The sequence below is a fragment of the Lipophrys pholis genome (assembly GCF_963383615.2).
Source record: "Lipophrys pholis genome assembly, chromosome: 1".
Taxonomy (NCBI): Eukaryota; Metazoa; Chordata; class Actinopteri; order Blenniiformes; family Blenniidae; genus Lipophrys; species Lipophrys pholis.
In genome coordinates this window covers 26,786,344-26,799,291 of record NC_137635.1, presented here as the reverse complement: position 1 = coordinate 26,799,291, position 12,948 = coordinate 26,786,344, and the positions used below count along the sequence as shown (strand labels likewise).

General features: G+C 41.9%; 1 protein-coding gene across 3 annotated transcripts; it reads right to left on the bottom strand.

The window, feature by feature from the left end:
• Nucleotides 1–425: 425 nt before the first annotated feature.
• Nucleotides 426–8,484, bottom strand: LOC308111890 (uncharacterized protein). Of its 3 annotated transcripts, none has more exons than XM_080466996.1 (3): nucleotides 8,350–8,484; nucleotides 7,706–7,824; nucleotides 426–4,424 (listed from the first exon to the last, which is right to left on the bottom strand). In XM_080466996.1, exon 3 carries the CDS (start codon nucleotides 4,422–4,424, stop codon nucleotides 3,021–3,023), a length of 1,404 nt encoding a protein of 467 aa, XP_080323122.1. In that variant the 5' UTR covers nucleotides 7,706–7,824; nucleotides 8,350–8,484; the 3' UTR covers nucleotides 426–3,020. The 3 variants fall into 3 exon arrangements, with proteins under 3 accessions (XP_080323122.1, XP_080323121.1, XP_080323123.1); XM_080466995.1 differs by having other exon boundaries at nucleotides 7,706–7,783; nucleotides 8,350–8,476; XM_080466997.1 differs by lacking the exon at nucleotides 7,706–7,824 and having other exon boundaries at nucleotides 8,350–8,475.
• Nucleotides 8,485–12,948: the final 4,464 nt, after the last annotated feature.

Below are 12,948 nucleotides of genomic sequence, written 5' to 3'. Positions count from 1 at the left end.
GCAGCCCTTTCTGATGACACCAGGTGGGGCTCAGCCCCCCCCCCCCCGCCTCTAATGACCAGTCGCCTCTGCTGTTGGACCAAAACTTTTCCTTACAAGATTAAACTGAGCGGCGCAGTCACAGAAGCCTTGTAAGAATCCATGTGACATGTATGGTGATTCGTTCTTCCTCCACATGAGGGACCAGGTCCCATTCCCAGCTAATTGGTTTTTCAAACTATGTTAAGCTCGTTATAAAGATGCAGTTTGGGCGTTAGGTGGGCGCCTATCTTTCAGTTCATTGGTGACGACAGAAATCAGGAGCATGAAAACCAAAGAAAAACACAGAAACAACACAATCAACAAACAGCTGGTTATCAAAAAGAAAAATCAAACTGCTAAAATTGGATCCAAGAAGAGAAAGAGCACTGGTATTTCTTAAGCATATGTTTATTTATCACAATTCATAATGTGAATCCAATACTGACAGCATAATCACATGTTTAACTGATATCTTACAGCCCTACTTTGTACATGGTTTCACTAAAGTGAACATACATGACGGAATCCTCTGCTGGTACTGCGAGGACTTTCTAAATTGTGTACTTTGGTATACATGGAGAAGTTGAAGATTTGAGAGTGATTTTATTTACAATGACAGAGAAACAGATGAAATGACAGAACAAGACTTCCTGGTCTGCAGTCATCACAAGAGTCATCAGTCCAATGACACCAGACCAGTCCGGTCCGAGAAGAAGAACCCTGGACCCGTCAGACTGGAACAGAAGCAACAACGCTGCAAATCAGAATTATGTTACGCATTGTCTCTTTAGATGCGCTCTCTCCCTCCATCTCGTTTCTACGACTAAACATGCACTCACACCATTCCAGATGTTCAAATTTTACACATTGTGATTCAATCAGTCCACAGAGCAGTTGTTGACTGGACCGAGAGCAGGTCTGTGACCTTTGACCTGATTGATGCTTTTATCACTTTCAACCAAACAAAATTCATCTGGAGACGCAAAACTTGTTTAAGCTTAAAGAACAGAACTATGCTCATAAAGTTCTTTAGCTTTGGTGAAACTGACAAAAACGTTACCTCATGTTGCACGTAAGACATGGGGCTTGTACAAGCTTTGAGGGTTGTATTTGCTATATCAATTAATTCGAGCGGTTTTCTCTTTGTTTCTAGCACTTTTCTCTCGTTGATGATTAATCCAGTAGTTTGTGTGCTTGTCTCAAAGCTCCAGGTAAAACAGCAGCTTGTCAGGGAAAGTCAATGAGTGAAACTAGTTTCCTCTGAGACGAAGAGGACACTTTGGACACTCTCCATTTCTCAGCGTAGTGACATGCAGAAGATCTATTGGGAGGAAACAGATTCTATTGGATCAACTTGTCAACCTTTCTTGACTTTAAATAGCACATTTGTCTCTATGTGCAAGTTAAGAGACGGTCTGCTTTGTAAATAATCAAACTGCTGATTTTCCTGTAGTGAAAGCTTTAAGGGAGCCACTACAGCGGGGATGCAGAGCCACATGTGGCTGTAGAGCTGCAGGTTGCCTCAGTCTTTAACGGGCTCCGGTTCAATGAAGATGGCCCGAGACTTGGCCTCGCACTAAAGCCGCAGTCCCACTGCACTTTTTGTGCCGGGACGAGTTACTGTCTGATCTCTGAAAAAGTTGTGGATGGTACGGAAAGAAATGCGACCAACACCTACGATGTTTCGCCACCCCTCTGTTGAGGTACCAAGTACTGAGGAACGGGTCTAGCTAAGGAGGAGCGACCACGCAGCCGTCAGCTGATTGGTTGTGACGATCGTCACTCGCAACTTGCTCGCAATATTAAAATATTTCATCGGCTAGAAACCCTCCGTTGTTTACATACGCCGCTTTGGGCTCACGGGTTTGTTTTGTTAACTGGGCTTATTGAAACATGACAACAATGTAGTCTCTCAGCGGGGTGCAGACGCTCCTCTCAGTAACAGCAGAGGAGGAGCTTCAGCAGCAGGATCTTAACCGTACTTTCTGCGGTGGGACGGCCCGACAGTTTGGTCTGGATGTGCCTTGCTGTACCGTAGCATACCCTCCCGCCCCGCCACAAACTGCGGTGGGACCACGGTTTAAATTCACAGGTAACGGTTTATAGAGGGGTTCCTGCATCCAGGATATTAAAGCACTGGTGTCAGAAGATGGCAGACCTCCAGAATGGGCCTGACTGAGGTCTGGTCAAACTTCTTCATTCTTCTGAACATCTGATTAAAATTTTATCCAAGTTTCTGTCCTCACATATTCCTGAATTGTTTCTTTGCTTCATCTTGATTTGTATTTTTTAGAGTTCCATTCTCTCATTTTTAAGCTGTTTCCCTAATGTCAGTGGAACGTATGAGCTTATATTTTTAGATTAATTTTCATTAGAGTATTTCGTACATCTACATGCTGTACACTTAATTTAAAACATCCTCACCTCTCTGGACTTGGATATTCCATTTGTATTATTGAATTCCTTTCAAGGTTTACCAAGACATATATTGTGAAACATGACTCAATATATTTTTACAACTTATATCTTTAAATTGTGCATGTTCTAAATATATTTATTCCTCCAACTCCTAATGCCTAAGTCTGCTAACAGTCAAACTAATCATCACAAAATTAACAATTACCAGTTTCTTTAATCATTTTTTTCTTTAAATCTAAATGAGAAAAAAATCAAAAAAAGAAATATTAAAGAAATGTATGTAATAAACAAAAATAAGGTATGAAATAATATAGATCAATAATTGAATGTTTTAATATATATATATATATATATATATAAAAACTTGTATAATTAGGAAAAAATATATTACTTGTGAAAACTAAAGTCGGGAACATCGTTTAACTGAATTTCAATTTGCTCAATTTGCAGAAAATCCACAAAAAAAAGAAAGTTTGAGTTGCATCTCATTCGACCAAAAAGTAATGCTAAACAAAAGAAGGCGTTCCTGTGTTACTGTTCACATAAATGAAAACTCTTCACTCATAATCAAACCACTCTGGTCACTCCAGGCACGGCTCCACGGATTTTTCCTCGCACACGTTACTCCAAGCTTGGTTCCACAGATTCTTCCAAACCACCACCTCTTTATTGTGAACCCTCCCGTGCCTGGTCAGATCCCCGCTGTGACTGAAACCTTTCCCGCAGGTCCTACATATATACGGCTTCTCACCTGTGTGAGTTCTCATGTGGTTTGTCAGATTCCAACTGTGACTGAAACTTTTCCCGCATGTCTGACACGCAAACGGCCTCTCGTTTGTGTGAATCCTCACATGCTTTGTCAAGGCACTACTCTGACAGAAACTCTTACCACATGTCTCACAAGAATACGGCCTCTCATCTGTGTGAATTCTCATGTGCTTCGTTAAATTACAACTTTGACTAAACTTTTTTCCGCAGGTATCACAGGAATACGGCTTATCACCCGTATGAGTTCTCATGTGGTCGTTTAAATTCCAACTGTGACTGAAACTTTTCCCACAAGTTTCGCAGGAATACGGCTTCTCACCTGTGTGAATTCTCATGTGGCCAGTCAAATTACTACTCTGACTGAAACTTTTGCCACATATTTCACAAGAGTACGGCTTCTCACCCGTGTGAATCCTCATATGTTTGGTTAGAGCGCTGCTGTGACTGAAACTTTTCCCACAGATTTCACAACAATTCTCATTAGTGTGAACTCTGCGATGCTTCTTCATGTGGTACCTGTCCCTGAAAACTTCTTCACATATGGTACATTTCACAGGCTTCTTAGTTTTGTCAGTACTAAACACAGTCGTTGAGATGGTGCCGGCGTCTACGTTTGTCATGCGACTGCTGTTATTTAGATCAAACTTCTCGTTGCTATTCGAGCCCTCATCATCATCATCATCATCATCATCATCATGGTTGATTCCCGTCTGCTCTCGTCTCTCAGATGGTACACAGCTTTTAGAGAGAAGCTTCTCATTGCGGTAAGTTTCCTCATAAGACCACCTGAACATGTTAACATCCGGGTTGATTACAAGCTGCTCTGCTCTTGGACTGGAACACGATTCCTCCTGTTCCTCTATAACCAGTGGAAGCTCCAGTTCCTCCTGTTCCACTATGACCTGAAGCAGCTCTGGGTCCTCCGGTTCCTCTTTTATCTGAGGAAGCTCCACTTCCTCCTGTTCCACCACGACCTGTGGAAGCTCTTCTTCCTCGAGGACCCAGGGAAGCTCTGGGTCCTCTGGTTCCTCTTTCACCAGCAAAAGCTCTGGTTCTTCAGTCACCTCTATAACCTGCGGAAACTCTGGGTCCTCCGGTTCCTCTTTAATTTGCAGAATCTGGGGTTGTTCCAGTTCTTCTGTAACCTCCAAAAGTTCTGGTTCCCTCTGGCTCAGACAGAGTCTGTTCTTCCAGACATACATGTTGCTATCCGTCATCTACGGGGGGGGAAAAATAAAAAGAAGGTTTTCTCATAATATGCAACACAAGTTTCTCTCTCTGAGCATTCATGCAGCACGAGCAGTGGAAATGTGTGTTACCATGAAGTCTTATATTGTCGTTAAAGTTAAAACGAATACTCTGTGTTAGTCAGTGAGTGATGAGTGATCTGTACCGTCACACGATGGTCTCACTCTGACCCCCAACGACTTGTAAATATAACAGTTATGGATTCAGTCCACATTAACTCTTGATAACTGGAGAAAGTCCGTGACTGATGCGGTGGGACAGACGGCGGTTTTACACCAAGCAAAAATATAAACAACACTTTTGTTTTTGCTTCCATTTTTCATGAGCGCATCTCGGAGATGCAAGACTTCTATGTACAGAAAAGGCTTATTTCTCGCAAATACTGTTCACAAATTTGTCTAAATCTGTGTTAGTGGGAACTTTTCCTTTGCTGAGATAATTCATCCACCTCACAGGACACAGATCAAGATGCTGATGAGACAGCAGGATCACTGCATGTGTGTCTCAGGGCGCGTTCACAGTTCCCTGTTGGATCTGGACCAGAGTTCTCTTCAGGGAATTTCTGGGAAAGTCCACTTCATTTGAGCATCTGGGAACTCTCACCTCAGCTTTGATCCGGGTCTAATCTCATATCAGCCGACTTCCCAGCAGGCAGGGTGAGACAAAAAACTAAACAAAAAGAAACTTAAAACGTCTCGCAGGCAGACGTGGAGTCGTGAGGAAGAAGTAGCGAGAAAAGCGCTTGTTGGCATCTGGTCTAGGCAGGGCTGGACATTAAGGACTGTCCCAATGTCCGGGGCTAGTAAAAGCTTTGCTCGGGCAACTGAATCATCTGCCCACCTTGCCCCAACCGGCTAGTGGTTTTTAGGGCTGGAGCCGATCCGATGCTGTATCTATCAGGTTCCAATATCAACGTAATTCACGGATCAGAAATTTCCGCTCCAACCTGCGGAGATTTCTGATCCATGATCCTGGTCTGCTTCATGGTGCTGAAATGATCCACAGTGTTTCCCTGCTGCTGCTCTGCTCGCTGGCTGCAAACTGGATTTCCTGAAGGGAGGCGGGTCTCAATGAGACCAGGAGGAATGAGTCAGGAAATCCATTCCACAGTTTGCAGCCAGCGAGCAGGCTAGGGAAGTAGCACTGTGCTATCCAACTTTTCATGGCAACATGTTGCTGTTTGGACGGATTTTACTCTCAGAACACCACAAAGCAACAGAAAGGTGGATGTTAGCAAAGCCGTAGTCCAGCGAGGCGGCGCCCTGCAGCCAGACGTCAGCGTTTTCAAACTCCAGCACTGACATCAAAACAATGACCAGCAGCTCCTCCAGGCTGTCAGCAGGCGATTCACACCTCCGTGAAGCTGCATCCTACTCCACACTAAACTCCCTGAAAATAGTCCCAATGGTTGGAGCTGCGTTAGAGCTGGAAACATTGTGTTGCTGCTGCCTTGCTCAAGAGTTTCCCCAGGGATTAATAAAGTCATTCTGAGCTTTTAAAGATAGAACTAGTTTATTATGAGATGATGACGTCACGCAGACCCCCACATTGTCCACATGGAACAAAAATACTTTGTACTGCTTCCTTTTCTGTCCTGATACTAACCTCAAGTTGTGTTTAGAGAGAATACATGTATACATTAGTACATTTCATACTTTACTGTAGAGAGGAGTTTATTACAGCCTCATATAAAGTCAACAACAATAATAATAATATTAAAGCAAACAGAGCTCTGCTATCAGAATAGTATCAGCAGATATACAAATTAAAGGATCAGGATCAGATCAGAAGTGAAACAACGTGGCTCGGTGCTTCCCTACTGCAGTATAGATGAGCAAGTTCCTGAAGCTGTCCCTCCATCAGAATCCTGAAATAAGAACTTTTCAATGTTCATGAATTGTGCTTCAATACTTGTTTTCTAAATACTTTAGTGACAAACTGGATCCACATTTTGTCAGTTTGTGTTCTACAGTACTGCTCTGTCATGCATCAGTTTGTGTCTTTTTATTGGTGTACTCTAGTCACCGAATACTGTCAGTTAATGTATGATACTACAATTTATTTTCTGTCTAAAACTATTTACTCATTAATCCTCTAGTATGCACAAGAATTTAATTCTTCCCTTTAAATCATTAATGCAGTACTTGTATATAATAAAGACAGTGTTTTCAACTATTCTAAGGTAATTGAAATGAGTGTGTTAATGTGTAAATAAATGAAATATGCTTTTCTTGACACTCAAAGACGCTTTACATTGCAATATTCATTCATTCCATACTCGTGGTAAACTACGGAGGTAGCCACAGCTACCCTGGGGCAAACTGACGGAAGTGAGGCTGCCATTTTGCATCCACCACCACCAACCACTCACACACTGCATTCACATTAACCTGCTCATTGGCCGCAAACTGTGGAATGGATTTCCAGACTCGTTACTCCTGGTCTCATTGAGACCCGCCTCCATTCAGGAAATCCAGTCCACAGTTTGCAGCCGGCAGGGAAACACTTGTGGAGTCATTTCAGCAGATGGTAAAGAGCAGACGAGGCTTAACGGACGGGAAATCTCCGCAGGTTGTATCGGGAATGTCCGATCCGTGAATTACGTTGGTATCGGAACCCGATCCCGATCCTTGCTCAGATTGGCCCCATCCCCAATCTGGTCTGAAGACTTCATATCGCAGTTGTTTGTGGCTGGGAGGCTGGTTAGATGTACTACCAAATTCTCTGAAATGCCTTTGGAGACGTCTTATTGGAGAGAAATGAACATTCAATTCATGGCCAACAGCTCTGGTGAACATTTCTGCCGTCAGCATGCCAGTTACACACTTCCTCAAAATTAGCGACATCGTGCTGTGTGATAAAACTGCACATTTTAGAATGGCTTTTACACTGTGGCCAGCCCAAGTCACAACTGTGCAATAAGTGTGTAGACGGCACGATTATCAGCATTGTGAGCTGGATGGATGATCTCAGCGGAGAAGTCCAAGTTTATATAGGTAAGCAGCGATACAGAGGACAATATTTCAGAGAAATAGGTCTTTTGTGTACAAAAGAAAAGTCTTAGGATCTTTTGAGTTCATGTGGTGAAAAACGGGAACAAAAACAAGTGTTACAAATATGTCTGCTGGTGACTATTTCAATATGACGCCCATTCATCGCCCTGAGCTATTGTGCTGCGCTAACTGGATATTGGCACTAAGACAGAGACCTTCTTGTCTCAACAACCAAAGTCATAAATAGGGAATCTTACCTCTAGTTCAGAGGTGTCCAGGCTCGGTCCTGGAGGGCCAGCGTCCTGCAGGTTTAGCTCCTCCCAGTTGCAGCACACCTGATTGCAATGAGGGGCTCGTTATTGGGCTTTTTCACAACCTTGGGGATGACGTCATCATTAGATTCGAGTAAGCTGAAGCAGGGACAGAACTAAAACAAGCAGGACACCGGCCCTCCAGGACCAAGTCTGGACACCCCTGCTCGTTCTTAAAGCTTCAGTCATCATGAGACATAAGCTGGAATAATGTTGATCAATTAAAGTTATATTTTGAGTTGCTTTTCTGATGCTCATATTGCAATATTGTTTTGTTTTTTGCCGATCATCGTTATGAAATCAAACTATGCTGTTGTAACAGCACAGAAAAAGAATCAACTTATCACAGAAGAAAAGGAAATGTAATTCCAATAAAACATCTTGTGTGCAGTGTGTCTTAAAGACCTCGGGAGTTTGAGCAGGTTTAAATAACGTGTGCAGTTTGTAGTTTAAACCCCTTGAGGAGACTGACTGACCAGGTTTAAAACGTGTGTGCAGTTTGAAATTTAAACACCTCGAGGGGACTTACGGACCAGGTTTAAATAATGTGTGCGCTTTGTATTTTAAATCCATTGAGGAGACTTACTGACCAGAGGAATTATTCCTGGTTTCCAGCTGATTTTGCAGCTTTGTGCGCTGACGTGGTCTTTACAGCAGGTCTGCTTTTACCATCAGGACGTTACTGCAGCAGCAGCTGGTCGCAGCGGGACACCCTCCAATCCTGCAAAGGAGACATTTCACCTTTGTAACCACTGCAACCATTTGTTGAAGACAAAAAGCTAAAGCTACTCGCTATGGGACAGTATGGAGTTGCTAATGTGGGCGGAGGACGAGATGTGCGATGTGCGCATCGATACGAAACCAGTCCGCTTCCCGAGAACACATTATCTGTTCTTATAGCCTCGTCTGGAGGCTAAAGACCGATAGCTTTATTGGAAATCTGGATTTCACGTAATCTTGACATCATGTTCCGCTAAAGATGATAAATTCTTCGATGTCTAACGGGACCTACTTGTTCTTCCGCCTGACGTGTTACTGTGAAATGCGGCTGTGTAACCGCGTCACTCAGTGCTGCTAAAAGCATGAAATCTGCGGCTCATTTGTCAGGAAAAGGGAGTAAAAACACGACTTTCACTCGGTATTCAAACGGGAACCAATGGCACAATGCGTGACATATTAAATCTCGATTTCTGAGTCTACTTACATATGTCTATGCAGCCGGTGACCGGAGAGCGTCTCTTTTCATTTCCGCTTTTATAGCTGGTGTTCAGGTTCTATAGCGCCACCTGTCGCACCGGAGGTGGATCCATTGTTTTCTTCTACTGTTAAAGGAGCAAGTGCGGTGATGTAACGGGGTGAAATGTTTGACAGGTCTGCTGTCATTCTGTGTGAAGCAATAAAGACATATATCTGTCCGTCTCCTCTTTCATGGTTTCCACATTGTATGTATACATTTATTTGTAATAGTTCGGGTATGTGCTTTTAAATAAAAGTTTGTTTTTCCATAACATATTTGGTGTATGGTTTGTTCAATATCGACTGGTGGACATCTGAAGAGTGGTCACCTGTCTGAAGACAGGGACACCCGCCCTTAGAATTTAGGGTGTCCCTACATCTCAGTTTGTTTTTTTACTGTTTTTGTAATTAAAGTTGTAAAAGCTCCTGAATATTTTGTGTGGCGCTCCTGACCCCGTGTGGCAGAATTCGGATTCGCATTGAGCAGCCGAGGATTGTTTGGAGGACTGAACCACTTGGCTGAGATATTTATTCTGGACTCTTTGTGTTGGACTCTGTGTCTTTAAATGACATCACTACATTTCCCAAAGGGGTTTGAACCATCAACCGTTGTTTGATCACATTGTCAAAGTAAAACATCAACTGATTCTACATCTTGTCTCCAGTTGGCTGATTAATCTTGTTAAATCACAGGAACAATAATTCCCAGACAGTTTTGACTTTAATCAAAGTGTAACTTTGCTGCTGCTGCATCTTTTATTGGTTTAACAACAGATTTTAATCTGCAGGATGATTGAGGAGTAGAAGGGGGGAGATCCTGACTGTATTCTCCAGAGAGCAGATCAAGGTGAGTGAAACTAACTGTGCTGTTAGTGGTTCTATTCTCTAGAGCTGCTATATCTTCTCTCTTTGCTCTTTGTCTTCAGATCTTACATGATGATGTCATGATGGAGTCGAGGGTCTGTTCAGACAGAATAAACCTCTGGAAGATGCCGTCAGCATCACTTTCCCTGAAGCAGCAGCTCAAACTGAGGATGTTTCCTTTCAGTGACCAGCAGGTAAGAAAACATCTCATCTATCAAGTTTGAGAGTTTTTACCTAACATAAGCTGGATTTGTTTACTTTTATTCCTCTGTATTGCAGCAGATGTTGGAGATGCTGAAGGAGATGGAGGAAGTCACAGGAATCCAGAAGGAGGACCAGAGACTCGTCCGTTACCTTTTGATGTTTTGCTCCCTGAAGTAAGATGATCAATGGAATGGAGGACATCATAGAAGTAGAGTGCTCAATATTGTGAGTCTTTGTAAACCTCTCTACCTTGTCAATATTTTTCAGATCATCATCAACATCCTGATGGCCGAAGGTCCTACAAGGCTTGAGGCAGAGGTCATCATAGCCAGAGGAGAAAGTTCTAACATGCTCTCACAGGGGAACCAACCGGACATGATGAACAAGAGAGTCTGAAGGCCTCCGGTGATGTAGTAGTAATCCTATATCTTCCTACTACATCCGGTGATGTAATAGTAATCCTATATCTTCCTACTACATCCGGTGATGTAGTAGTAATCCTATATCTTCCTACTACATCCGGTGATGTTGTAGTAATCCTATATCTTCCTACTACATCCAATGATGTAGTAGTAATCCTATATCTTCCTACTACATCCGGTGATGTAGTAGTAATCCTATATCTTCCTACTACATCCGGTAATGTTGTAGTAATCCTATATCTTCCTACTACATCCAATGATGTAGTAGTAATCCTATATCTTCCTACTACATCCGGTGATGTAGTAGTAATCCTATATCTTCCTACTACATCCGGTGATGTAGTAGTAATCCTATATCTTCCTACTACATCCGGTGATGTAGTAGTAATCCTATATCTTCCTACTACATCCGGTGATGTAGTAGTAATCCTATATCTTCCTGTGTTCAGCTGATAGTAGAGTGAAGCTGCACTGCTGTCGCTCATCACCATCTTATCTATTGGAATCTTCACATTCACATTTACATAATGTGTCTAAAATCAAGAATATATTGATAGAGTGACACTGAAAAGCTAATCCATGCAGTTACTTCCAGAGTAACTATTGTAACTCCCTATTATCAGGGGGTCCAAGTCACTGCTTAAAAAGTCTTCAACTAATTCAAAAGATCTTAAAGAGCTGCTGGTCCCAGATCTTCCCAGAAGAACACTTGGTTCTCAGAGTGCTGGCTTACTGGAGGTTCCTAGCTTTTCTACAAGTAGAATGGAGGCGGAGTTTTCAGGTTCCTCTGATGTGGAACCAGATCCCAGTTTCAGTTAAAGAGTCTGACACAGCCTCTCATTTGAAGGTTAGGATGAAGACTTTTCTATTAAAGTTTACAGTGAGAGCTGCTTCAGGACACGTGAGACCATTTTCTAGTGAAGCTGCCAGAGGTTCAGACTGCTGGAGGACCTAAACTGAGCTTCTTTCCTGTTTTATTCACCTCTTATTACATGTCACTATTACATGTCACTATTACATGTCACTAGCATTTACCTTTCTCTCCTGTAGTCTGTCTCTCAACCTCCCTGCTGGATGTCTGACAGTGGAGCTGAAGGTGGATTGAAGCCTCCTGTCCTGATCAGTCTTCACAGAGTGGATCTCTCTCTTATCTATCTGTCTGTCCTCTCCTCTGTCCTCTGTCCTCTCCTCTGTCCTCTGTCCTCTCCTCTGTCCTCTGTCCTCTCCCCCCACCCGGCCAGCAGGAAGCCTCCACCTCTGAGTCTGCTTTCTGCAGGTCTCTTCCTGTTAGAGGGAGTTCTTCCTTTCCACCGTCGCTCACGCTTGCTCATGTGGATTAGTTGGGTTTTCTCTATTAAAGTACCCTGTTTATTGTATATAAAATAAAAAACTATGACATGATTTATGATGGTTTTATTCTTTTAAAGTTGTCTTAGGTATTTGTTGAAGGTTTGTCTGTAATGCAAAATGATGTTGAAACAAACAAACATTATTATTTTGTTCCAATAGTCCAATAATAAATATTAACATTATGAATATGTAAAACGGTTTTATGAAATATTATGAAGAAAAGATACAATAATAAGGATTTACAATAAAAAAACAAATACAGAAATTGTAAACAGTCATTTTCACAGTAATTTCCAGTAGTTTATAGTAATTTCCAGTGGACTATGTTGCAGTGTTGTGATTACAATTATAATGATATCAGCTCTTTATAGAAGCGGTTCTCCTTCAAAGTGTTGCAGATGAGTTATTTAATAAAATATGTCGATGACACGCAGTGACCCCGTGTGGAGGCAGGTTGCCGGCACGATTACAGCAGCTTACGTGTTAAAGGACTCTGAGCAGATCAGTCTGGCTCAGGTTCAGCAAAACCAGCATGTCACTAATGTGATCGCCTCTTCTCTTCAAGTCAAACAGTCCACTGAATGATCAAACGTCCTGTATGAAGAGACCAACAAACAGCAGTGTGACTTTTGGATTCATTTCTAATGTATTGAAGGCCTCAAAAATAAATACAAAAGAAAATCCCTTTCAGTTCTAAACCAGACATAAAACATGTAATGAACCAAAGAAGCTCGTAGTGATTAACTGTGGAAATTAACTTAAAGGGTTGAACTGAAAAGAAGTCTCCTTCAGCACCGAATTTATTAAAATAAACTTCTTTAAAAACTCAAGTAATAATATAAAACATTCAAATATGAACTGAATTGATGAATTACTTTTGACATTGGTTTATTCCAGCAAATTCAGAAATAATTTTATTCATCTTAGGTTGCAAATGTTTTATGTCAATCAGATTTTTGTTAATAATGAGCACTCGTTATGTTGGTAATGTATGTTCTAAAACTGCTTTAAAGTGAATAAAATGGGAAGGTTTATCTTACCCCGACAGAGTTTTAAACATTTCAGATTTCTTATACGACACATACAAAGAATATTTCAAGACTTTATTTTACT